The sequence below is a fragment of the Cervus canadensis genome, chromosome 17 (assembly GCF_019320065.1).
Source record: "Cervus canadensis isolate Bull #8, Minnesota chromosome 17, ASM1932006v1, whole genome shotgun sequence".
In the NCBI taxonomy this organism is placed as follows: domain Eukaryota; kingdom Metazoa; phylum Chordata; class Mammalia; order Artiodactyla; family Cervidae; genus Cervus; species Cervus canadensis.
The window spans coordinates 52735573-52763257 of NC_057402.1; the positions used below are offsets into that span (position 1 = coordinate 52735573).

The 27685-nt window shown below is 45.8% G+C and overlaps 1 protein-coding gene across 2 annotated transcripts in view; it reads left to right on the forward strand.

The window, feature by feature from the left end:
• SLCO3A1 (solute carrier organic anion transporter family member 3A1) overlaps positions 1–26752 on the forward strand; it is a 370079-nt gene extending 343327 nt beyond the window's left edge. Inside the window, exons 8-11 of one of the 2 annotated variants that reach the window (XM_043489412.1) lie at positions 388–563; positions 4577–4641; positions 16378–16620; positions 26089–26752. In XM_043489412.1, the coding sequence (XP_043345347.1) occupies positions 388–563; positions 4577–4641; positions 16378–16620; positions 26089–26171 (567 nt within the window). In that variant the 3' untranslated portion in view covers positions 26172–26752. Of the gene's footprint in view, positions 1–387; positions 564–4576; positions 4642–16377; positions 17844–26088 lie in introns of those variants that run through there. The other variant, XM_043489411.1, reaches the window with a different exon arrangement.
• The last annotated feature ends 933 nt before the right edge of the window (positions 26753–27685 follow it).

Here is a 27685-nt window from a genome sequence, read left to right on the forward strand (position 1 = left end):
ATAACTGCACAAAAGAGAGGACAAATTGGCAAGTGATTACATTGTTAATTTGGCAGTGTTTTATCACATTGTGGAAGCACGATTTCCTCTCTAATGTATCGGGGGGGGGCAACACGTTTGTCTACGGTGTGGGCTTATCAAGGAATTCTGGGGCATAGAAATGAAATACACAGGAGACAGGGAAATCAGCTCTCCTCCCCATAAATATTCCTTTATTTTGCATGTGTTTTGCAGCCTCCTTCAAAAAAGCCAACTCGTTGATTCAGGCCTAATTATTGAAATGCTCCAGAATGCATAATCAGGCTGTGACAGAGCAGCTGATGGATGGCTTTAGATCTGGAGAGGGGAGATAGCCCCAGTTAACAGGGCTGACTGCTTCCCTTCCAGAATCTCACTGGCTGTGCATGCCTCATGACCATCCCGCCTGAGAACGCGACCGTGATTCCTGGAAAATGCCCCAGTCCCGGGTGTCAAGAGGCCTTCCTCACCTTCCTGTGTGTGATGTGTGTCTGTAGCATGATCGGGGCCATGGCTCAGACGCCTTCGGTCATCATCCTCATCAGGTAAGCATAGCCCCAGGGACCGGAGAACCAGCCGCCCCGCGCCGCCTCCCTCCCTGCTGTGTGTTCGCAGTTCTCCCAGAAATCAGAACTCTGGGGACTGTATGAGTCTTGCAAGCCAGCTTCCCTAGGCTGGTGGGAATCAGTTATGTGTGATGGAAACCTCGTAGCAAAAACCTCGCACAGTCCCTGTGTCTGGCTCCTGTCTCAGGGCACTGATTTGTAGTATGACCTTGGGCTCAGTGGTTTCTGAATGCTCCCCTGGTGGCTCAGACAGGAAAGAATCTGCAATCCAGGACACCTGGATTCAATCCCTGGCTTGGGAAGAGCCCCTGGAGAAGCAAATGGCCACCCACTCCAGTATTCTTGCCTGGAGAATCCCCATGGACAGAGGAGCCTGGAGGGCTACAGTCTGTGGGGTTGCGAAGACTCAGACATGACTGAGCAACTAACACTTTCAACTTTCACTCCAAAAGTAGAAAGCGCAGCCCAAGAGAAAACACTGCACTTTCATGTCCTACCAGAAACAGACTCTGCAGGTAATTTTGAAAGGTACTGCGGTCTCTTATTGACATTTGCAAAGAGCAACACTGTTGGAGTGAAATGAAAATGGCATGGGAATAGCCGAGTCCCTGTGTCTGGCTCCTGTCTCAGGGCACTGATTTGTAGTATGACCTTGGGCTCAGTGGTTTCTGAATCTGGAACTGGAGGTGATGTCAATGGTCCTGCCTGCCTCCTGCAGTGGGCTAGGTCCTGCTGAGACCATGTGTGTGCAAACTCTGTAAAGATATAAACGGGTCATTGACAAGGTGTGATGCAGTGCTGAGTGGCTCATGGAAGCAAGTTGTGACTGCTTTTGAACAGACGGATGGTTGGAGAGAGTCACCCAATAATCTCTGTTTCCCCATCTCTCAAGAACTATCCTGGGGGGGTGGGTGAGGTGTCTCAAAGGTGAATTATTGGGTAATTTTCTGAGTAACTTACACAGTTGCAAAGTTATCTAGATTTGTGTGAGGAACCCAGAAGAGGCAGGCTTCATGTCTGGCGACCATCTTTAACAGAGGAAGTGGTGCCAAGCACAGATCCATCTTACCAGGATGCAGTTATCTAAACAAACCAATTCAATCCCAAGGGCTGGAGATAAAAGTAGGAATGAAATGCTTGGATACAGCCTGTACAAATGTACATTTTGTTGTTGTTTAAGTCGCTAGGTGTTCAACTCTTGTGACCCCAGGGACTGTAGCACATCAGGCTCCTCTGTCCATGGGATTTCCCAGGCAGGAATCCCAGAGTAGGTTGCCATTTCCTTCTCTGGGAGATCTTCCTGACCAAGGGACTGAACCCATATCTCCTGCACTGGCAGGCAGATTCTTTACCGCTGAGTCACCAGGGAAGCCCTGGGATGTAACATCAGCTGCTTTATCTAGCCTCTGTGTGTCTACTGCATTTCCTGATCTTGGTTATAATTCACAAGGAAAAGGATTTATACAAAGTACTTATGTTCTAAAGTCATTAGCAACGCTTTTTCAATGTGCAGGAGCATTAATGGTGCAATAGCAAATTGCCATTTTATACTTGTTAAATTTGGAAAAAATGTTTAAAAATTCACTCCCAGTTTTGTAAGCAAGGCTCTAACAAAACAGGTAAAGTCACATATTTCTGGTGGCGTTGAGAAACATATTAATCCTTTCATAAAAGCAAGGTGGCAAATATGAGTTCAAGAGCCATAAAAACGTTCAGGTTTCTGTTTTTGTTTTTTTTTTTGTGGGGTAACCCTATGCCTTGCCACTTATGTTAAGAAAATACTCTGTGAGAAGAAAAGCTCAATGCAGACAGATTTTTATTATAGTGTTAACTATAATAGCAGAAAAATCTGAATTGGAATAGTGAGTTAAATTATAGTCCCACAGCTCAGTGGAATAATGAAAATTCTTAAGAATGTGAGAAGTGTTTATGAAATGAACTATTGAATTTAAATTATATGTGGAGGATGATTATATATAATATGCACTGGACAAAACCCATCAGATCTCAGGCATGGGTTTGGGGTGGCTGCCTTATTTTTGTTACTAGGAATTCCCATGAAGTTGTATTGTACCCGTTGACACACAAAAGGCACCAAAAAGCAAGAAAAATGACCTTCACAGCCTTTAGCAATGAGCAGTCCCCTTTTTTTCTCTGCCCTTGACTCTGCTGCAAAAACCCAGCCCAGCAGTTGTGGCTGCAGACCAAACCCAGAAAGTCAGCTGAAACCTGAATCATGTCCAAGTCTCAGCTTGATAAACAGCTCTTGGAGATTTTCAGGAAATCTGTGACTCCTTTTCAGTGGACCAGCAACAGATGGCCTAAATGACCTAGGTCGGGCCTTGTGCACCTCATAGCTCCATGCCGCTGGGGCCAGCTGGAGGTACGTGCCCACTTGCTTTTCGAGGAGTCCAGGGTAATAGCGTCTTCTGTTGCCACCCACTCCAGTGCGCCATCACAGATGTTCGAGGCAGACACAAGGGCACAGACGGTCAGAGCCACAGCCTGGATTATGGGCACCAGCCCTTGTCCCATCCCAGGGCAGTGGGCCCACTTCCACTCTCACTCCAGACAGAAGCGTACTTGCCAACAGCAGCGCTCAGGACAGGCACCGGTGTGAGGATGCCGGCTATTTAACAAGTCACGCGGGGGCCAGCACTGGGCTTTGTTTTCAATATGTATTCGGCTGCATCACGTCTTGGTGGTGTCATGAGGGACCTTTCGTTGTGGCATACAGACCCTCTAGCTGTGGTGCTTGGGGTCCAGAGTGCACAGGCTCGGTCGCTCCATGGCCTGTGGGATCTTAGTTCCCCGACCAGGGGTCGATCCTGCGACTTCTGCATTGGAAGGTTCTTAGCACCAAACCACTAGGAAAAGTCCCCGGCCTCTTGATTTCTGGTTTGTTTCTGTTTTTTCACTCAGCATATGCTGAGTGTCACACACCACACTGATGATGAATGAGACACACACAGTCCTTGGCCTCAAGGAGAGAAGAACAGCACTGAGTCAGTACTGGTTTCAAGAGCAGGAGGCCTAACAGAGGAGGTCTGTGACGAGCTGTGACGGCCTCCCTGCTTGGAATCAGTCATCATTCCCAAACCCCCTCTGCTGTCACTCTTAAACCAGACAGTGTGAGAATATTCTAGAAAATGTGTGAAAAGATCGTGCTCAGGGGCTGCTGTGGGTAAACCGAAGCCAGGGACACTGAGTCAGTTCAGAACAAAGGCATGTGACTGTATAAAGCTGTGTGGGTGTTAGTCGCTTGGTCGTGTCCAACTCTTTGTGACCCCATGGACTGTGGCCCACCAGGTTCCTCTGTCCATGGGATTCTCCAGGCAGGAATACTGGGACGGGTTGCCATTTCCTCCTCCTGGGGGGGTCTTCCTGACCCAGAGATCAAACCCACATCTCCTGCAGGCAGATTCTTTCCCACTGAGCCACCTGGGAAGGCCAAATAAAGGTACCTTTCCAGTTTAAAAGGTACCAAAGCTGGATATAGATGAATGGACTGTTTCACAAGTTGTCCATCTAGGGAACCAACCCACGCTAGTCTGGTTGATTTCGCAAAGTGATGCCAGAATGACAAATGTGTTTATGGTTCTGGCCTATCTGTGTAGCATAAGGGGAACTGCCTTCCCCACTGATAATTCCTCTGATACATGTACCCACCGACTTAAGATGTTTCCCTGTGCCGGCAAGTGCAAAATGCCTTTAAATGAAGACTTTGGGAACAAATTTGCATTCCATCCTTCAAATGACTAGTTTTAGTTAATAAAAAAACACTGCTAAATTCCTAAACTTATCTTGTCCCTGCAGTTGCAGTGATTTTTCAGACTTTCAGCAGGGAAGGTGAAAAAAGCAAAAGAACAAAACCATTAATAATTTTCTAAGGAAGGGCTCTGATGGACAGCAGCGGATGACTCTGAGGTCTGTTAATTAAAGTGAAGCGATAAGAATCTTTTCTTTTTTCCTCTTCATCTCTTTGCATGTAGGACAGTCAGCCCTGAACTCAAATCCTACGCCCTGGGAGTTCTTTTTCTCCTCCTCCGTTTGTTGGGTACGTATTCTTTCTTTATTCCCTCAATAGTGAATCAGATGCTTATAACCAGGTGAGTACATATATCAGTGGAATCATGACCAGGTGAGTACATATCACTGCAATCATCCCTTGAGTTGTCTTTTTTCTTATGAAGTTTAATTTTGGTGAACAAGAGAAAAGTCTGTTAAATGTTGTTCAGGGTTTAGACCTAAACTTGCACACTCCCTGGATATCACAGGGTTTTTGTTGATATTAACTGTGCCTTCAGGCCACCCTGAATTTTCATTGGCACAAGGAGGAAAAGCGAGGAACCAAAAAGAATGTGATGATATTATTTGGCCCCCTCATTAAGCAATCCATGAGCAGCTTGTGAAATGCTTCATTTATGGGGCTGCCTGCTGGGGGAGAGAGGTATTTTCATAATGCTTCCCAAATGGAAACTTTGCATCCTTTAAATTTTTCCAAACTGATTTAGTTTATTTACCTTGGGTTTCTAGGACAAGGCAAATATGACCTTCATGCTATAGTGCCTATATTCCATGGTTTGGTATGGACAGAAGGAACTACGTCTAACCTGCCATTTTCTAAAATGGGAATAGCCCATGGTTCTCCTGGAGTGCTGGGACCAGCTGAGGAGAAGCTGGAAAAGCCAATCAGATAAACCTTCTCCCTGTGGACCACACTGCTGCTTTATGAACTCCCTTTGTCAAGGCCAAGATCAAGATAGGATGACATTTCTTCTTCTTGAATAATAAAGCTGTGGTCCTCCTTAATGGACATTAAGTGATAAAAATGGAAAGGAAGATAACCATGGCCTATACCTTCAGAGTAAAAATTTCTCATCCCAAATAGTATATAACCTGAATGAGCACAAAGACTAACTATAGAAATGTGTATAAAAATATTCATAAAAGTGAAAAATTGGCTACAATTCAAACATCCATCAGCAGGGAATTAAATCCATTATGGGTTCTAATTTCAGTACAATTTATGTACCCCCTTTAAACTGGAGAGAAAAATACTGATAAACCTTGAAAGGGTACATGATAAGTGGAGGGGGAAAAGGAGGTCTATATTGTATATGCAAATGTTTTTAAAGTATATATGAAAGTGAAAGTTGCTCACTCGTGTCCAGCTGTTTGCAATCCCATGGACTATACAGTCCATGGAATTCTCCAGGCCAGAATACTGGATTGGGTAGCCTTTGCCTTCTCCAGGGGATCTTCCCAACCCAGGGATCGAACCCAGGTCTCCTGAATCATAGGCAGATTCTTTACCAACTGACCTACCAGGGATATATATAGGGGAAAATACAGGAAAGCTAGATAAGAAAATGGTATCAGCTATTATAATTGAATATTGAGGCTATGAATGATATTTTCTAAATTCATTTTTAAAATTTGAATGATAAATATATATGTTTATTACTTTCATAATGAGATTACATTCTATATAATTGCTATGTGAAAGAAAAATATTCACCCTTAAATCCATTAATAAGATAAGGTCCTCCCTGGGGAATGGAAAATACTTGACATCTGCCCTATCTCTGCCTGTAGCCAAGTAACTTCCAATCAAGGTTGTGATCTCTTTTGCCATGTCCGTGACAAGACCTGGGAATCTTAATCACTGTCAGTCCACATCGTTGGTATAAATGGAGAATGTTAAACGTCTTTGTCTTATTTCTGGTTCATGGAAAATAGAAATGCTCTAGGTATGATAATACCCAGTGCAAACGAGTTCAACTGTAATTCAAACTAAAACATTTTAGGCCTTCCTAGAACTCGTATTGGCTTTTAGAGCTAACTACACAGGGTACTATTTATGGTGGGGTTTTTTCTCTCATCATTGGGAGGATAGAAAATGCATGTGTGGTGATGCCCCCCATTCCACCCTGGTTTGGTAGATGGACAGATGAATGTGTAATATCAGGTAGCAGGTTGGAGACCCTTATTTCTGAAAATGGTGAAACCATTCCACATGCAGGCTTCCCTGGTGGCTCAGCTGGTAAAGAATCCACCTGCAGTGAGGAAACCTGGATTTGATCCCTGGGTTGGGAAGATCCCCAGAGAAGGAAATGGCTACCCACTCCAGGATTCTGGCCTGGAGAATTCCATGGGCTGTATAGTCCATGGGGTCGCAAAGAGTCGGACACGACTGAGTGACTTTCACTTTTTCACTTTCACTACTATTATTCTACATACATATTCACTCAACAAACTGACATTGAGCATCTAATGTGCTCAGAGCTCCATGGACCATACCCAGGTAAGTGAGCCCAGCATTCCTCTTAGGGAATTCCTTGAGGAGTTGAGCAGAGAATCAAAAAGCCCTCCACTTATGGGGTTACTACAGATGTCTCTGTACCTCTAAACACATGCTGAGGATTCAACATAGTGAGTAAAAAATAACCTTCAGAATAATTTTGATAACACAAAATATAAGAAAAATTTGCAAGTTGTTTTTGAAAAGTTAATGAAAATTATAGGACACTTGAAGACAGAAATGAAAAATTATAGAGCATGTGTAATGTGACACCATTAAGATCACTGTATGTTGCTCTAAAGCTCAAACATTATCTAAACGAGTATTTTTCAACTTCTGTGATTATAATCTACAGCAAGAGATAAACTTCATATTGTGGCCCAGTGCATACATATGCATATATACAACTGAAGCAAAGATTTCATGAAAAATATTCACCCTTAATATGTGTGATGTGCTCTGATATTTTCTATTCTATTTCATTCTTTTAAAATAGTGGGTCATGACCAACTATATTGATTGTATTGTCCAACTGGGTCACACATCAGAGTTTAGAAAACGACTCTAGAAGGATATGCCACAGTTTCATCTTTTAATTAAAAGTGGCTTATCAGAGAAGTCTTTGCACTGGGCCCGATTCCATTTCCTGCAGCACCCAATAAGATTAACCACCATTACAGTTAATGAAGGGCCAACCGAGAAATCAGATTTCAAGACATTGTCAAGCTTTGTGCTTGGCCCCGCTTGGGTAATGGGTGATGGTGAGGACATCACAGTTCAGTGTGATAAGACTGGAGAAGCAGTCAGTAGAGGTGTAGGATGGATGTGTGGGAGAGCCGCCTGGCCTGGGGTTGGGAACAGGAGTGTGGGTGAAAGGATGTGATATTAACCTGAAGCATGAAGAATGCAGAAGAGTTACCTTGCTAGCAAAAAGGAGAGAGTGCTTTAGACGGAGGGACTTAAAGGAGGAAAACCCTGGAAGTGAACAAAAGCTGAAGCGTGTTTGGGGGCTGCAGGAAGCCCTTGTGGCTGGAGGCGATGGCTGTCAAGGACACGATCAGAAAGAGTAGCTGTGCTGTTGACAAGATTGACCTTTATCCCCAAGTCAAATGAAGTCGTTGATGGACTTTAACATGGGGATAAGATCCATTGTGCATTTTTAGAAAGGCCCACTGTCTGCCACATAGAGAATGTGGAAACTGAATATTAAGCCACTGGTGTAACAGAGGAGCTGATGGAGAACCATGCTGAGGATGCTGGCTGCTAAGATGGAGAGATGTGGATAGAGGAGAAAGTGTCAAGGCTTAGTCCCTGGATGGAAGTGTACAGACTGGAGCATCTGAGAAGGGGGAATCCACAGTGACAGCGCCTTATAAAAGGTTTGGATCATGTGGTACATGGGAGATACTATTTCTTAAAGCAGGAGGACCAGAATGAGGAGCAAGTTTTTGGGAGTGGCATAGACCAACACCATCCGATAGACCTTCTTGCAGTGGTGGTAGTGCTCCATGTCTATGCCACATGGGGCTGTGGAGCACTTGAAATGTGGTTTCTGTAAACTGGTTTCTCCTTATTTTTGATGATTTTCATTTACGTAGCTGCGTGTGGCCAGTGGCTATCATACTGGACTGTGCAGGTCTTTGATGCACCACCCTTGGTGGGTCAGAGCTTGAGGCAGTGGGGGCAGCTTGGGGAGACTGCTCTTTGCCGATACTTGGCTGTGAGAAGTGTAAAGAAAGAGGGAAAGACCCAGAAGTGAATGCAGGTTATCTTCCCTTGTTGTTTTAAATGCTGATAGAAAGGAGTTGTCAGAAAGGACAGAGACCTGTGGTGGGGTCAGGTCACCTTGGCACCAAGAGCTTCCTACATAGTCTGTGGGAGCCCTGGAGTAAAAGCAGTAATGTGGTTGGTGATATCAATGGTGGGTGAGAAGGAGTATGGAGCAAAGAAATTAAGAGTGGTGGTCACAGTAGGGCTAATGTGACTGGCCATGGTGCCTGAGCTGGACAAGGAAGAGGTAAGCTAGGAGAAGGGAGAAAGAACAGAGAAAGGGCACGTAGGAGCTGGATGTAGTAGTTCATGAAAAAAGAGTTGGAATCTGCAGCCAGAGCTTTGTTGTCTGACTTTGAGATTGAGGTGGTGGAGCATTTCTGAGAAATGACAAAACCCAGAGAGGAAAGGAACATCCTTGACGTTGAGAATGAGTTATTGAAAGGCCTGAGTGAGAGCTCATGTCCATGGAGAAGTTCAAGTCACCCAGGACAGTGGTGGAATTTGAGTGGAAGAGGACAGAGTTGGATAAAGGGTCAGGAGGTTCAGAGTAAACGAATGACTTACTCAAAGTGGAACGCCTGATGTAATCAAATCCACCCTTTTTCATCCTTATGCAAATGTCCTGGTCACTGTTTTTCTCTCTGGGTGTGGGCATAACATCCACTCAAGGGTCTGATCTTGTTCCTGGGGGGGTCTGTTGCATGCCGCAGATGTTACACCAAATTCGACTGGATTCACTACCATGACCTCTCCTACACAAATGCTTGCTCTTGGTTTTCCAGAGCAACAAGCTGGGCAAAGATCATTGGGTTCCATCAGCCTCAGGGTGCACTTCTGTATGCAGGGGTCATTCCTGAGCAGATTGTCCTTGGGTCTTGGGTCATTGGTGAACTAATACAGGAGACGTGGGTCTTAGAAGCTCCTTGTGTGGTTCATCCAACATTTGTTGAGCTCCCATTGTGAAGTCTTGAATTTCTACAGGCATGTGGGAGAAATGAACATGTTGAATGAGTGCTTTGGAAGAAGTAGGCCCAGCCTGCCAGAAACTTCAGAGGAGTGGCTGTGGGATAGTGGGGTGCAGGATACAATGTCTGGAATGTGAGGGGAGACTCCTTCCACTCACCTCCACATTTATTTATTCAGCAAACTTTTGCTAAGCACCAACAATGTGTCTAACTTCCTAAAGGACCTGTGGGCTTAAAAGAATATTCACAGTCTAAAAATTGAGAGTTATGTTTTATTCAGTGGGAATTTTTAGGACTTCAAGTCCAGGAGACAGCATCTCAAGTAACTCTGAGAGAACTGCTCCATGGAAGTGAGGGAAGGAGCCAGGTTATATAGAAGTTTTGCAGCAAAGGGTAGGTAGTCTGAACATCAAAATATTATTGTTAAAGAAAACCAGATATCCCAAGTTAAGTGCTTTTCTCTGTATGGGAAGATATGAGTCTGGGCTCACTGAAATCATTCCTTTGATATATACCTCAGCTATCTGGGCCAGTATCCTGAATTTTCACATCCTTAGTCTTCTCAGGGCTCACCACTGGGAGTGGCTGCAGTCTGATGGCTGCTAGATGGCAGGTATTCATTCCTTCCTGAGGTCCCTCGGGGCTCACCATTGGGAGTGGCTGCAGCCATTGATGACAGTGCCCTCCTTTGCTTACTGATGTGAAAGTACTCCATTTCTCAGTAAGCACCGATGATGTATCTAACTTTCTAAAGGACCTGTACCACCCAGGATCTATGTCCTGACCAATGCTAAGATGACACCACATATTTGTCATGGACCTCGCTACAGTTAGGCATACCGGATTTGAGTCCAACTCTGCCATTACTGAGCATGAGACCTTTGGCAGGTAATTTAAGCTCCTTGAGCCTCAGTGAGTTTAACAAGGCAGCCAGGAATGAAATGAGAATAGAGCAGCTCCTCTCAACTTCTCGGATTTAAGAAAAGTGAATGTCAGGTATCTGCAGACGATACTGGGCAGTATCAATAGTCCAGTCTCTTTCTTGGCATCACTGAAACAGAGAAACTCATTAATCCTTTCAGGAGAACATTCTTTTCAACATCCATTTCTAGCTAGTGCTGGACATAACAGTAATTCCTCCAGGTTGAATAGAGGTTCCATGGTGAATTCAAGTCTTGGCAGGTAAGCTGGGAGAGGAATGGATATCTTTTGAAATGTAAATGCCAGAGTAATTTGTAGCTTCCATTTTGTTTCATAAAGGAATGTGAATTTATTTTTCTTACAAAAGCTTTCCGCTCACTTTTTAATTTTAGAGCAAAGAGTATAACTAAGCCTGGCCTTTTCAACCCATGGAGTGAATTAAGTAGCCAAAATATAAGACCCGGAGGTTTAATCTCTGTTAATAGATTTCAGGAAAACAGAGACAATTTCCTTAAGCGATGCTGCAATTTTTGCATTGAAATATAGCTGCAGTTTGAGCCCGAGTATAATGGGAAGTAAGATTTAATCCTTTTAATATTCTCTGTAATAACGAGTAACAGCTCTAAGCTTCCGGATACCCTCCCCAACATATGGTGGGTTCCTAATGTCCCAGTGGTGGGACCTTGGTTAATGCCTACTGAATCTGCGAGTTCCCCCCAAGGAAACACATGAAGAAAAGAGAACAAAGGGGAGAGGACTGCTCCTGCAGGCACCAAGGAGGAGAGCATTCCTTTAAAACACACAGTTTCTAGGAAATACTTCATCATTATCATCACCTGCCTTCTCCTTGCTGAGACCGTAACAGAAGTAGGTACTAATATACACCTTGCCCATGTGACCTCCCCCTCTGATTTTCCTCCAAAAATGTCTTATTCATGAAGTAAAGGATCCTGCCAGTTGGGGGTTAGTCACTGAATTTTGGCTTGAAGGGTGTTCTGCAAGTCTTTCTCCAGAGATGAGAATTTAAAAGGAGATGAATTTTCATTGATCCAAATGAAAAGCCAAAAAAAACAGGAAAGGAACCAGATTTGTTGAGTGCCCACTCCATGAAGGGCTTTCCCAAATACCATATCAACTGCAAAGATCAGAACCCCTGTTGAAAGCTTCAAAACCAGGCTTCCACAAGCCAGTTATTCCCAGGAGCTTAGTGGAAGGGTAAATAATATATTTTCTGTAGGCCTGGAAAGCCCTGATAAGAGCTCTAAAATCTTCTCCTCAAATCAACAAACTTTAAATTTGTAGGAAAGAAATGATTGGATTGGAGGTTTTGAAATATCAAGCCTGGGAGAAATGACCTCTCAGCATCTGTTTCTCTATAGGTATAAAAAGGGAGGTGTGCGTGGGGGGGGTTGTGATGTATGGAGAACACCCCATGCAGTGCAGGGGTGAGGGGGGCAGTTAATAGACAGTAATTACTGTCACTGGGTTGGGACGATCCCCTAGAGATGGAAGTGGCAACCCACTCTAATATTCTTGCCTGGGAAAATCCCATGGACAGGGGAGCCTGGTGGGCTATGACAGTCCACAGGGTCGCAAAGAGTCGGCCACGACTTAGCATCTGAGCACACTTGCAGTTACTGTCCCAGTCGTCACTCTGTAGCAGTCTCCCATTGCCATCTGGGGAGCTAGCATCTTTACAGGGCTTTTCTATGCACTGCCCTGAATGATAAACACATAACAGTGAATGGCCATTTGTGAAAATTAATCAAGTGGGACTCCCTTCTGTCACTAATCAGATGAATTTGAGAATGGCAAAGACCTATAAATAAGAAATCCAGCAAGGGCCTTATCTCTAATAAATTCTCTGCACGCCTGGAACTCAGGACCTGTGAGCTAGAGCTCCTCTTTGGAAAAGCATTTTAAGTCAATAAAAAAGGAAAAGATGAACTTGGCAGAAAATAGTTGTTTTTGTTTGTTTTCCAGGAATCTTAAAGGACTCTCATAAAATTTATGAGGTTCTACTTGTAAGGTACTCAACCAAAAGTTTATTCTGAACTATCACCCCCAAATTCCCTGTACAAGATGAATAAGGGAGCCAAAGTTCTGGCCATATGGGACCAGACCCTTGTATAACACTCACACTCACTCGTACCAGTATTCACCTTGACCCTGACCAGGCAAGGTCAAAGTAGTTCCATTCAAAAGATCAAGAAACATAGGCAAAGTGACTTACCCCAGCATTTCAGCTCCTTAAGTTAGAAGGTCTTTCATCTTGACCACAAATGCTCTCCAAAATATTGAGTAGAAGATGAAAAACCTTGCTAGGTACTTAGCTTTCTCATTTCTGTTTGAAGGCTATTTCTGACACTTCCCGGGGTCTTGTCATCCAATAGTAGAGCTTGATGAGGATAAAATTGACATCACTAGCACACAGAAATATGCCCTACTTTAAGACAATTCCATAATATAAAAAATCTTCACTCAGATACAGGTACAAAAAGGAGTTATTACTTATTGGTGCTTTAGAGGGGTTTTTTTTTTATTTAAGCGAGTATTAATGAATGGCTCCATTATATTGAAATTTTCCTGTATGTGCTTAAAATTCGACCTGACTTGCCCAACTTGGATTGCATACAACTCTCTAGGCACCTGTGCATTTGGAACAAGAAGCCCCAATAACATCAGTTCCTTCCCTCAGCAAAACTTATTCCAGAGGTGTCATAGCCTTGGCTTCCTGTTGCCTGGTGATGGGTGGGCAGGAAGAAAAGGAGGGAGGAGAATTGGGAACAAATGAGAACTAACTCTGAGAACTCTGACAGATAGAAAGGTGAATGGATCCACCTCTCCCGTTGGACCACAGGACAGGTCAGATTTGTCCTGTGGATCCCCAACTCCACCCACAATCCGCAGGGACTCCAGATAGCTATTTCTTTACCTAAGTAACGTGGGGTGTGTCTAGTGTCTGTCAGTGGTTGCCGTGGCAGTTCCTCCAGTTGGCTATTTTCCAGTTAAATGAAGAAAAGTCATCTGTTGGGGAACTGAGACAGGACGCACTGGTTGGTGACAATGACCTCAAACACCTGAGCAGCCTTCTGGGCAGAGAATGCCGGGAATGAGAGTTTCCGTTTGTCAAGACCAGCCTGACTTGGGAGCTGCAAAGAGGGAGCAGGTTGTCTGGAATTTTGAGCTAGGCATTTTTTAACTCAAGCTGCCAGAGAGGTCAAATACTGTTTCAATGAAAATTCCTTCTTAGGGAGGTTTCTTTTAGGGGGTAGTAAGTGACAGAGTTGGGGGGTGCTAAGGATAAGTGCCAAGGCACCTGGGCCTGGCCGGAAAGCCTGCCAACCTGTCAACAGTGACAGGATCACGCAGCCCTCCCCGGCCCCATCGCTGACCAGTCATTGAAACCGAGGAAATGGACTCACAGACACAGGAAACCAACTTGTGGTCACCAACAGGAGAAGGGGATGGCTAAATTAGGAGTTTGGGATTAACAGACACGCATTACCATGTATAAAACAGGTAAGCAACAAGGACCTACTGTATAGCACAGGGAACTATAGTCTATCTTATAATAACCTGTAATAGGAAAGAATCTGAAAAAGAGTAGAAATATATGTATAATTGAATCACTGTGCTATACGCCTGAAACTAACACAACATTGTAAATCAGCTAGACTTCAATAAAAATTACTTAAAAAATTTGAAAACTAGACTTCAATTAGTAAAAAACCCAAGGAAGTGCCATTTCCTTCATTAAGCCCCTCCCTCCCAGAAGGCCCCTCAAAGGAGGTTCTGCTGTGGGTATAACAGAGCCTTCCTTGTTCTGGCACTCATGAATGGACTTCAGGGGTCCATGAACCCCCTGAAATGTGGATGTGATTTTGTGGGTAGATAAATTTTTCTGGATGAAGAGTTGATAGCTCATCAAATCCTCGGCACGTGCTCATGTGCTCAGTCGCGTCCAACTCTTTGCGACCCCACGGACTGCAGCCCGCCAGGCTCCCCTGTCCATGGGATTTCCCAGGAAAGAATACTGGAGTGATTTCCTCCAGGGGATCTTCCCGACCTAGGGATCAAACTTGCATCTCCTGCATTGACAGGTGGATTCTTTATCCCTGAGCCCCAGAGGAAGACCCCAAATTCTCAGCAGACCTTCCTTAGTACAAAAGTGAACCTCAGTCCAGAGCTGGAAAGAACACTCAGGATACCAGGACACCTCGGCAGAGGGATCTTGGAATTGTCACCACCTGCTCCAAGGGATCACTTCCTGCTTCTTAAGGAAGTTGAAAGAAAGTGAAAGTGAAGGCGCTCAGTCATGTCCGACTCTTTGCAACCCCATGGATGGTAGCCTACCAGCCTCCTCCGTCCATGGAATTTTCCAGGCAAGAGTACTGGAGTGGGTTGCCATTTCCTTCTCCAGGGGATCTTCCCAACCCTGGGATCAAACCTGGGTCTCCCACACTGCAGGCAGACACTTTACCATCTGAGCCACCAGGGAAGCAAGGAAGTTGACTGGCACCATATTCTGGCCTTGGGGATGCTATTTTTTCCAAAGCAATTAATTTGTGTTAATGCCCCGTCCATTGCTTCCCCATAATACAGATGAAACATTTTCCTCCTAAGAGGCAAGAATCACCTGGGAATATTTTTTTTTTTTTAAACAATGCCAGTGACCAGGCCACACACCCAATATTCTGATTTCATTGGTCTGGGATGGGATACCTCATGATATAACATGATCTATTGTGAAGGTTTTTAAAACCAGTTCCCAGCTCAGAAAGAAAAGTGTTCTGCTCCAGTGGTAATGTCTAGGGGAAGGAAAGCTGTCAGTGTGTATGTGGATGTTTTCCATTTTGAACCACATATACATGTATATTTTTATATCTGTGTGCATATATACATGTATGAGAATACATCCTTCATATGTATAGGTGTGTGCACATATGTAGATATACACACACATAAGGTATAGTGTGGACTTTCCTGCTGGCTCAGTGGTAAAGAATCTGCCTGCCAATGCAGGATAGGTGAGTTTGATCCCTGGGTCAGGAAGATCCCCTGGAGGAGGAGATGGCAATGCACTCCAGTATTCTTGCCCGGGAAATCCCATGGACAGAGGAGCCTGGAGGGCTACAGTCCGTGGAGTTGCAAAAGAGTGGGACACAAAACAGCAGCAGGAAAGTACAGTACACTCGTTGTCACCTTCTGCTCCCCTCTGATTCCAACTCCCTGTTCTCAAGAGCACACGAAGCCCCGGGCAAAAGGACAGTACACCGAACATGATGCCTCTTAACCGTTCCCTCTACAAGGCCGCACTTCTTTGAGCGACACCAAGAATGCTCCCTTCAGAGAAGACTGTGTTTCTTCTCAGACTCTCCATGGATGATGATGACAATATCATCAGTCATCATCTGTCATTTATTTTGTATTTACTCTGTGCCAGGCACCGTTCTAAACACTTCCCATGTATTCAGTGAGTTGGCCTTCACAGTGATCTGAGAAGGACTGATATAATATATAGTATATATTATACTGATATAAAAAAATTTCATTTTGCAGATGGGGAAATGAAGGCAGAAATGTGTGAAGTAAGGTTTTATGTTAAATAGTGTGCACAGGTTTGTGAAGTAAGAGGCAGAGGTGAGGTTTAAACCCAAGCAGTTCAACCTCCGGACGGGGTCCTTCCCCCACTGTGCTGTAGACCCACTGAATGTGGCCCACGAACCCTGGGATCCCGTAGGAAGACACCCTCAGACACACACGGGGAGCTCTGTCTCCTCCGGACCAGCCACCAGAGCCCGAACAGTAACTGTCCTTTCCCCGACAGGCTTCATCCCCCCGCCGCTCATCTTCGGGGCCGGCATCGACTCCACCTGCCTGTTCTGGAGCACGTTCTGTGGGGAGCAAGGCGCCTGCGCCCTCTACGACAATGTGGCCTACAGATACCTGTACGTCAGCATCGCCATCGCGCTCAAGTCCTTTGCCTTCCTGCTCTACACCACCACGTGGCAGTGCCTGCGGAGAAACTATAAACGATACATCAAGAACCACGAGGGCGGGCTGAGCACCAGTGAGTTCTTTGCCTCTACTCTGACCCTAGACAATCTGGGGAGGGACCCTGTGCCCGCCAACCAGACACATAGGACAAAATTTATCTATAACCTCGAAGATCACGAGTGGTGTGAGAACATGGAGTCTGTTTTATAGTGACTGAAGGAGGGTTGAACTCTGTATTAGTCCTTCAAGGGTCATTTTTCCTAAAGAAAAAAAAAAAAATGAAAAAAAGTTTCTTAAAAAAAAAAAAAAAGATTCAATACACACACACACACACACACACACACACATATACACAGCACCTTTGTCCTTTTCTCAAAATCAGAGCCAGACAGGATTCAGAATGAGGAGAGCGCGGGATCACGTGGTTGACATGCGACCTCCTGGGGGCTCAGAGTCTGCTTTGGAAGGCACCTCGTGGTTGCTCAGGATGCCGACAGCTGCAAGCAACAGGCACTGCCAAATTCAGGGAACACTGGTGGCCAGCTCGGAGGACGGACCTTTCTGGATGTACATACACATACAAAACAAACAGAATATATTAAAAAATCTACTAAAAACACCCAGGTTGACAACATTGCCAGGATAAGCACTAGTGACAGACCCTATGCCCGTCCACATGGGGGTGGAGGGGCACCCAAGTCGGAGGAGTGGAGACCCGCTCCTCTCTCTAACTTTTGCAATAGGGGCCACGGTGTAGACGACTCACCCCGTCTACACCAGTGGTTCAAGGCCCCAGAGTTCTCTCAGCGATGCTAAAGGGTGATCCGTGCTGGAGACTGTAATTGGCACCTCTCACCAGCTCCATTTCCATTTCTCAAGACTGAGGGCCCCAGGGTGGGGAGCCGGGCATGGGGGGGCCAGCACCTCCCTCCCCCACAGCACCTCCCATCGGGGGGTGCCCCCCTCCCCCACCAGCCCCACAGAATGACCTCAGGAAGCAGTGGGTCTCGCCTGGCTATGACTGACTTCGCTCAGAGCCGGTGAAACCCAACCCAGTCCAAGTCATTTGCTTACATTTGCCAAACATTTTGCCATTTTTAAGGGGAAAAAAAATGCATTGCATATGAATTTCAAACTGTTGTATGTATAATCCTCTGATACTATTTTTAACTACTTCTCAAATCTGTGTTAACCCTTCAGTCACTAACACAGTCCTCTAGGCCGAATTTATTATGCTGGTTGCTTTTAATTTTCTCCTTTTTTAATGCACCAAAAATATAATGTGATTCAAGGGATGCAGTTAATCTATTGTAATTTTTTAAATTATCATTTTATCCTCATTCGGATAGTCTGTGAGAACGAGACTATACAGTGTGTTATGAGAAAAAAAATGCTTGTAAAAGAGTGTATATGCAGCTTGCCTTTAAAAGAATCACATTCGAGACAAGAGGAGATGAAATGATGAATTGCAAATTTACCTTCTCGACTTACGCCCCATGATTCAGTGAGCGCTGTCATGGGAACCCCTTTCATACGCCTGCTTCACATGCCAAGAGGCGTTCTTGTCCACCTGTGGTGAAGACACGCTCAGCGGCATGTTGTGTGTATGGGTGCAGGGCTTCTGGGGAGAGGAGAGAAAGAATAGCTCCCGGGCACATGCTTTGAGCAGCCTCTGGTGTCTGGGATTACAGACCGACAAGCCCCTGGAAGCTACTGGACATCCACCACCTGAAAATGTCAGTAATGTTTTCAGGGTCAGTCTTGAACTAAGAAGCCGTATATGTGTGTGTGTGTGTGTGTGTGTGTGTGCGTGTGTTTTGAAAGTGGCTGAACCTCAAACAGCTAGAAGGGAACATTGTGGGTTAAGAATCAAGGGAAAATCTCTTGCAGCCAGCAGACTCAGCCTGGTGAGTCATTTGCAGGTGGGGCAGAACTCATGTGAGAGCACAGGTGTGCTCACACGCACACACGCACGGCCCAGGTAACCCACCTTTCATGTTGTTGCAGTGTCCTTGATCTTGGCCACTCCTGGCTCTGGGAAGATTCCAAGGGTGGGTGGGTTGGTTGGTTGGTTTTTTTTACCTCAGACGCATATTTGCAGGTTATCTAGAAGATGAAGAGAATCAGGAAAGAGTGGGGTGGGTGCTGTGCCAAATTTTTAACAAATAGTTGGGGCAATTTGAGTGACAGCCCCAAACTAGAGAAGGCCACATGGAGCAAGGATGCCCAAGAGAGAAGCTTGTGTGGCAGGGCAGAGCACCATGACCAGCTGCTTCCCGGGGACAGGATGCTTCCGGAACAACTTTTTCCTGTCTTGCTCGAGTCCCTCCTTGTTCCTGAAAATGGGGACACTCATCAGTGTGTTAACTAATTAAACATGGGGTTATTCTCCAACCAGTTCATAAACTCTGTACACCCTGTGAATTCTGAGGCTGTGATTCTATCCTATATAGCTGTCGAGTTGGTTTTGTCTTGAAAATGTATTGCTAGTAGATCACTGCCCTCTTGGATATGATTGTGTAGCTCTCCAAACTCAGTCCACAGACACTGAGGCTGCAAGACCTCATGTTTCATGGGGCTCTTTGCTTTTTTTTTTTTAAGGTTTTTGAAAACTATTTTCTTTTTGGCTATTTTGCCTAAGATTTTAGGCTGAGTGAGAATAAGATGTTAGGATGACAAAGGAAAACAACTCCAGGGCTTAGTTTTATCAACAATTGAATTGGAATTTAAAGTCCCCCGTCATAAGGTGCTTCTAACATGTTATTATCACCTTTCAAACTTTTAATTTCTCTCCTGGATCCAGAACCAGGAAAACCTAGTCTAGGTTTGTTCTTTTGTGCCACAAGGAACCATTGTACGTACCTTGCCCGATCCAGCCCCTGACTTCTTTGGTTTTGAGCAGGATTTTGAATGGGAAGATTTCCTAGGAAGACCTCCAGTGGACTCAGGAAACAAAAACAGTGAGGGAAGGAATAAACCTAGAGTGTGAATGCTAATGTCCTCTCTCTCGTGCCATCAACCCCTCCAACCATCTCAGTGGAAGGCGCCCAGGCCTGAATGGAGGAAGGCTCTCTGCTGCAACTTGTGACAGATTTTTGTCACTCCTACATATAGATCTAAAAGTTTTCTACCCATATTATTCCTGCATATGAAGGGAACACACTTTGCAGGAGTCTCTGTCTCTGGAGGGGACTGGGTTTGCTGTCTTCCCGGTGCTGTGTCCGTGGGCTGTCAGGAAAGCCTGCCTTCTTCACGCCTCTGCAGGGGATGCTGTGAAGCTCCCAGACACCGCGGGGACACTTCCACTCCGGGAGGCCACTGCACGCAGGGGCTTTTCTCATAGCTAACGAAGGAGCCAGAGAGGCTTCTGCTCACAGGTCCCCTAAGGAGTTTGCTGGCAGCGCTTATCAGGCAAAATAATAAGGGAAAACAGAGAGCTTCTGAGGAATCCTTTGAGAGACTCCCTAATGTCTTTAGAGCAGGAGGGAACGTGCTTATTCATAAAAATTGCTTCTTTTTCATCACCTTCCAGCAGAATAGCTTTGCCTAGTGATAGTGTGTAGACATTGGCTACGTGGTGTCTATACATTCAAATCCCCGATTCCATTTTCTCATCTCCAATAATAACCTAGAGCAGGGGTCCCCAACTCTTGGGGTGCGGAGCAGGAGGTGAGCAGTAGATGGGCGAGCAAGCGAAGCTACATCTGCCCCTTCCCCATCACTCACATTACCACCTAAACCTTCCCCTCTCCTTCCCCCCTCACCCAGCTGTGGAAGAATTATCTTCCACAAAACCAGTCCCTGGTGCCCAAAAGGCACTCAGATGTGGCGAGATTTCCTGAGGTGACGTGCACACACGTTCCACACAGGGTGGCCAGCCAGTCCCTGGGATGACTGCCACACCACTGAAGTTTCTCTGGAAATAGATTCCGCCATAGTTGCTAATGGATTATCTTCCACACTTCCAAAGCAGGTTGCTTATTAGGAGAGTGTAAAATGGAAATATATACACATATACACACACACACACAAACTCTCTGTCTCTCTCTCACACTGAGAAACCCTCCGAGGAAAAGTAGTGGTTGGCTCCCCGTGAGCCTACAGGGCTGGTTTTCTTGCTGCCAGCTGTTCAGGTCCTGGGAAGCGTGGCTTCTTCTCCACCCAGTCAAGCCCACCAGGCCTGTGTTCTAAGCCCTGCTTGGGAGTCCTGAAGGCACTCCTGAGTGACTTGAAGCAATAAAGGTCAACCTGTAGAAATCAATACAATGATTATGCAGTCGGGCAGGATAAACCTCTGTCCTGTTTGGTGGTGGTCACCCTATTTCACTGGTTGGTTGGTTTGGTTTGGATGAGGGGAGAAAACCAGACAAGCAGGTTTTCAGTCCAACAGACAGAATATCTGCTGTCCTGTGCTGTTCTTCCCTCTTTTGATGGTTTAGAGAAAGTATCTGTCCAGGAGAAAGTACTGGACAGAGTAGGGGCTTGCTTGCTCCCCTGAGCACACGTCACTGCCTCTCAGCAGCCTCCTTTCAACCATGATCTGCATTTCCCTTTAGGTTAGAATCTAGATCCGAGCCCTCAGAGGTGACACATTTTCCAAGAGAGGGTGTTAGTGAATTTCAGTTTGGCCTGGAAATTAGTTCGAGGCGTAAATACAGCCCTTTTCCTCCTCTCTCTGCTCCTCCCTCCTTATTCACCTCTCCCAACCCAGTTCAAGTTCTTGAGTTCTGAATAGGCATGAGGACGTAATTCTCTGAGAACAAACGGTCCTACTGATAGCCTTTCAACCTGGCTCCCTTGGGGTATTATGGCTGCTCAAGAATAAGTTGCTGAAACAGGAAACTCTAACTGGCAGAAAATGCAGAGAAGATACTGTTCAGATGCTTGTTATGGGGCCTGTTACCCAGGATCCCAGCTTCCCCGGTGGCTCAGACAGTAAAGAATCCCCTATGCAATGCCACAGATCTGGGTTCAATCCCTGGGTTGGAAAGATCCCTTGGAGAAGGAAATAGCAACCCACTCTAGCATTGTTGCCTGGGAAATCCCATGGACCGGGGAGCCTGGCAGGCTACCATCCATGGGGTCACAAAGAGTCAGACACAACTGAACAATTAACACTTTCACTTTTTCTTTAAACCAAGGATCACATGGGGAATTTACACTCTCTGCATACAGCCCTCACCCATGCCTCCCCTGTCTCACCTCAGAGTGCTCAGTTATCATGGCAGGGAGGACATGAATTGAAAAGCCTAAAATGGGGAGTTCAGAAAAGCCTGGATGCCCCAGCACCTTAGAAATCTGTCGCTGTGGTGGAGATAAAGACAAAGCTCATGTTTCTCAGGGACCATCCATGTGGTAAAACAGTTTTCCTTTGCAGTATTAATGCCATTTGAGGGAGCACTATATGAGCTTGATGTTTTCCAACCACGTTTATTCACTCTAAAAGTTTGACTATGTGCCAGGCCCTGAAACACGTAGAAAGGTTAATGGTCCCATCCTCTAAGAACTCACCGTTTAATAAGAGAAACAGACTTGAACACAAAAGCAATAGAATAGGGCTTCCGTGGTGGCTCAGACAGTAAAGAATCTGACTACAGTGCTAGAGACCCAGGTTCGATCCCTGGGTCAGGAAGATCCCCTCAAGAAGGAAATGGCTACCCACTCCGGTATTCTTGCCTGGAGAATCCCAAGGACAGAGGAGCCTGGCGGGCTGCAGACCATGGGGTCACAAAGAGTCGGACACAACTCAGCTTTTGCACTTTCACTATTTACTTTCGTCAGTGTAAGAGTCAGGGTCTATTTATCTATGTCTGGGAACAAAGCTGTTTTAGGGCGCTGGGAAGTTCTACCTGGTGGCATCAAGAATCAGGAAGACCTAGTGCTCTAGAAAAGAACTTAAGAGCAGTGGGTTAGGGATCCAGGGAAAGAGACCCTCCACTGAGAGAACCAGCAGAGCAAGTTCAGAAACCAAGCAAGGGCCCGGTGGCGAGCATTTGGGCTTTGAGGGCCCTAGAATCTCTGTGGCCTCTACTTCTTTGTCAGAGCAGGGATGCAGCCCTAGACAATGTGGAAACAGATGAGTGGGCTGTGCACCAATAAAGCTTTATTTATAAAGACAGTCAGTCTCTGGGTGTGGCTGAGGGAAGGCTGCAGCATGCTAATCTGTTCTGGGGAGCACCGAGGTCTGAAGCAGCATGGCATAGAGTCCCGTGGACTGTAGCAGTGGAAGCTGCTGTAGCCCAGGCTGAGTCATGCATTGAAAGACTCTAATTCAGGTACCCCATTTTCCAAGAATGAGGTAAGTATCCCATTATTGTCAGGGTTTACAGTAAAAGCAACATTATCTTTCTCCTGTGTAAGGAGGGGAATTGGAACTATACAACCTACAGTCTCTTCCAGCCCTGACACTCACTCCCTAGCTCTACCAGAGTAATCATCCTTTTTTGTTAAGTGATGGAAGTGGGCACGGGAGGGGACAATGTAGGAACTTGACAAAAAAGAGTGAATCCAGATACTGAATAGTATTTCAAATTTCTTCCCTCCTTCCCACCAGTACGAAACAGTGGCACTAAAAAGCTATTTAATAATAGGAGCTAACATTTACCAAGCACTTACAATGAACCAGCATATAGTGGTTAAAGAATCCGCCTGCCAATGCAGGAGATGCAAGAGATGTGAGTTCGAACCCTGGGTCGGGAAGATCCTCCGGATGAAGGCAAGGCAACCTACCCTAGTATTCTTGCCTGGAGAATCCCATGGACAGAGGAGCCTGGCAGACTGTAATTGCAAAGAGTTGGACTTACTGAGCATGCACACACATATACATAGTCCTGTGAGGCAGAAACTGTTATTAAGCTTCAGTTTACAAGACAGGAAAATGAGGCTGGGAAAGCTTTCAGAATTGGCTCAGTCACAAAGCAGAGATTCAAACCCAGGTCAACAAATCCAAAGCTTGTGTTCTTTGACTTTTTGGATTCTCCCTCCATACTAGGCAGGAAATCAGGGACCCCTTTCCTCCTGTAGGGACTTCCTATTCAGAAGACTTATTCAAATGGACTACAGGGCTCCCTGCACTCTCATATTCCCCCTAACAACTCAGACAGGTTGTATCAGTTGTATTGTAGAACACAGATGTATTCTGGGGACATCCGTTCTTGTTGTTATTCCCAGACTTAACCACAGAGCCACGTGATCAACTCACATGGGTTATTCTGCTATTCGCAGGCAGGTAAGAGGAACCAGGAGACGCCTCTGCTCTGATGCATTTGGAAACGCAATTTCAAAGTGCTGAGGTGTCTGGGAGACAGTCCTCAGTGCTGGTCAACAGCATCGGTGGGAAACCCCAGACACTGTTTCCTACCTGGCACCCCTGAGGTCCTCAGCATCAACTTCAGGAGCTCGACTCCAGCCCAGAGCATCAGACACTGATGCTGGCCACTGGCTGGAGCTATGTCTTGCTCTGTGATCAGGTACTAGGCTTTTAGGAACAGAGTTTCTGGGCATTTCAATTTTTGTATTAATGTCTCAGGCCAATCAATAATTGAAGATTAGCACACATTCTGAGTCTTTTCCTATAAGGTAAAGTGATTATGTTCTCTTACCAAGAGCAGATGGAACAACTATAGTAAATTTTCTGGAGGTTTAACATTCCGTAGGTTGAGATTTTACCATCCCATTAAATCGCAGAAAATAATATTCTTCTTAAATTCATGCCAACCTAATAGAAGGTAACTCTCACAGTGCTGGGTTTGTCAAAACTGTTGGATTTTATAATCGAAGGTGATAAAATGAAGTAGAAGTAGGTAACATAGGAAATTTCATTATAAGAGAAACTCAGCTAACACAAAAATTGTGCTCTAGCCCAGCCTCTTAATGGAGGAGAGGGGCTGGGAGTTCATGTTTATGAAGAGGTTGCTACCCTCATGCCCTGCTGGCTCAGATGGTAAAGTATCCACCTGCAATGCAGGAGACCTGGGTTCAACCCCTCGGTTGGGAAGATCCCCTGGAGGAGGGCATGGCAACCCACTCCCGTATTCTTGCCCGGAGGATCCCCATGGACAGAGGAGCCTGGTGGGCTACAGTCCATGGGGTCGCAAAGAGTTGGGCATGACTGAGTGACTAAGCCCACACACACACACCCTCCTGCCAGGGGCCTTAGCAGCTTTCCCACACCGCCCTTGTGAGGTCAGTATCATCATTCCCACTTTACAGATCAGAAAACCAAGGCTCAGCACATCAAAGCTTCCCAAGACCACACAGCCAGTTAGAAAGTCACCAGGGGCCAATGCCAGGTCTGTCTGACTCCTGAACCAGTGCTCTTTCCATGACACTCCAAAAGCCACCAATCTGAGAACACAGATCTGCCTTCTTAGAAAGATTTGATGAGGCCTGTAAGGCATCAACTATTGGAAACCACCACAGAAGTCTATAGTTTCATAGAGAAATGAACCAAGAGCTGGAGGTGAAAACTTCAGAGTTTGTCTACAGGCACAGAAGTCTAAAATAAGAAAAAACTCCTTTTTCCTTCAGTAAATGCTGGAGATCTTTAAAAACACTCCTTCCCTTCTCCCTCTGGGCCATGTCGGCAAAAGCTGGCCAGCTCCTTTGTCTTCTACCTTATTCATTCTGCACACCAGAACCAACCCCAGTTCTCTCACATCTATCCCGCCTTCCCCGACTCCCTGCCCCCCCAGCTTCTAACAGAGCCCCCAGGACTGTAAGAACTCAGACCTTGTGAAAGTTGAGAAAGGATGCTCCAAACTGTCCAGCTTCTTCCATAAGCCAGATCTCAGCTGCAAAAGAAAGGAGAGACGTTTCCATCTTTTGTACCAGAGTCTAGAGAAGACAGGAAAATGAGTGAGGATTCTATGGTTCCACTGCAGCTCTCATTGAACCGGAAGGCTGCACGTCACGGTCATGGAGCCCTCCACGGCTTGTATATCATGATAGGGACTAAGCTGGGTTTTTCATGCCTTTTAAGTGAAGCCACAGCATCTATTTCAGAAGCATGGCAGAGGCTTAAAAACCTCACTCCAACAAGGAGATTCTTTTGCCCAGCAGGTGGTGACCCTCTGTGGCTGAATGAAAAGTAAACTGGCCCCAAATAGTGGAGGAGAAAGCGTGACATTATGATGCCAAGAGGTTCTCTCTGGCCCAGAGTCACCTCTTCAACAGAGATTGCAATGATAGGGTCCTGAAACACAAGGTCTGTCCCCAGTGACTCAGACAAGATGAAGATAAGTTCATGACGGAGTTGCATCTTATTCATTCCCATAGAATAAACATCTGCATGGGCATTGGCATAGATACATATAGATAAATGCTTCTCGGAAAGATTCGGCCTACGTAAAGGTCTTTGGGCTTGGAGTCTGGTTCCCTGGGGTGATGTGGAGCACAAGCTGGCATTTTATTGACTTCCTGCTCTTATCCATCCTGCTGGAAAGCCAGCATGCTATTATATAAGCCTAAAATATAAGTAGGAAAACTGGAAAAGACCGATCTCTTTTTCCTCTTGGCTCTCTTCCCCTCCTTCCCCCTTTAGGCACAGAGTACCAAGACATTGAGACTGAGAAAACCTGCCCCGAGTCACAGTCACCTTCAGAAGACTCCTTTGTGAGAAGCTGAGGGCCTGGCCCTCTTCCTGCAGAGAAGAGCCCGCCACCGCCCACAGACCTCGCAGGCCTGACTTAGCGTGCTCTGCCCTGTCTGAGAACCCAAGGGTCCCCGTGGGGGCCGTCCGGCCAGTGTGTGGTCCTTTGAGGCCCCAAGCACAGGCCTGTGACAAGGACCGAGCAGGTGTCTGTGGCCCGGAGTCCTCCAAACCCTTGGAGTAGGCATTTTCCTGGATCGCTAAAGAGTCCTATTGGCCTGGTGTGCAAATTTCTTCTGCCCACCCCTCCTTTGGCTCCTGTGGGGATGGCCTGCTGACATGCTTTAGAAAACCCCCTCTTGGAAGTGCTTCTCTGACCGGGGGCTCCAACAGTTCTTCTGAAAGCAGCCAAGGCTGGATTTCAATAGGAGGGGGTAAAAATTACCGTTTCATAGAACAGAGGGGGGGAAAAAAGCACATACTCAATAGATTTTGAGTGTGGTATTCTGTATTTTTGCAGCTTATATTTTCCAGATGAGCAGTTTAGAAATATGTCATGTAAACTACCTACTGTACGTTTGCTGAAAATTATATTAAAAGCACTATTTTAATTCTTCCTCGGTCTCACGCTGTAATCTCTATTATCTTTCTCTTCTTGTGTCTTTGGGTAGAACAATCCTAAAAGTCTCTTAAAGAGAGTGTTTCTGGCTGTGTGTGTTCTGTTGTTTATGGGCTTTGAATTGTTCACAAGAGCATAGTCTTAGGAGCCAAAACAGACCTGGGTTCGACTTCACCCCAGCACTCCCTACCGGTGTGGCATTCGGGAAGTGACCTGACCCCTCTGAGCCTCAGTTTCATCATCTGTAAAATGGGAATACTGTCACCTGCTTTACACAGTTGTGGTGAGGCTTCAGTGAAATCCCATGTGAAGGCAGCATAGTGTCTCAGAGAAATGGTACTTGCTCATTGCTCCCCAGCCTCTGGCTGGAATTAGATGCTCTAAGGCACAGCTCTGTTTTCCTGTTGATCCATTCTGTGATCCTGGACCATCACTATCTGGTTTTCCTTTCTGGTTCTCCCACTGTCTGTAAACCCCTGAGAGAGTGACAAATGGCTTCCTCTCAGGGTACACTGCCTAGCATAATGTGTGATGTTTGATGGATGCTCATTGTACAATTGAAAGAATGAATGGATGATAAACAACCAACCTCAGACTCATCAACCTCTGGGGCTCTGACTTTAGCCCCACCCCTCTGAGGCAAGCAATAGCACCTCCCTTTCTTTCTCTAGTTCCATAGATCCTCCCACAAGCCTCACCCTATGGATGGAGCTTCAGTTGCCTTCCCAGTCTTTGTGAGGCCACTTCCTAATTGGCTACCTTCTCTACTACATCCTTAGTCCACTGGTAGGACTCCGACCTCCTAGGGACAGTCAGGTTGATCGGCTGCCACCAATGTGCATGTCAGAATCCTCACTACAATCATTACATCTACATCCCTGGCCAGACAGAAGCTCCAGGAGCTGATGCTCAGCCTCTGTCTTTCGAACC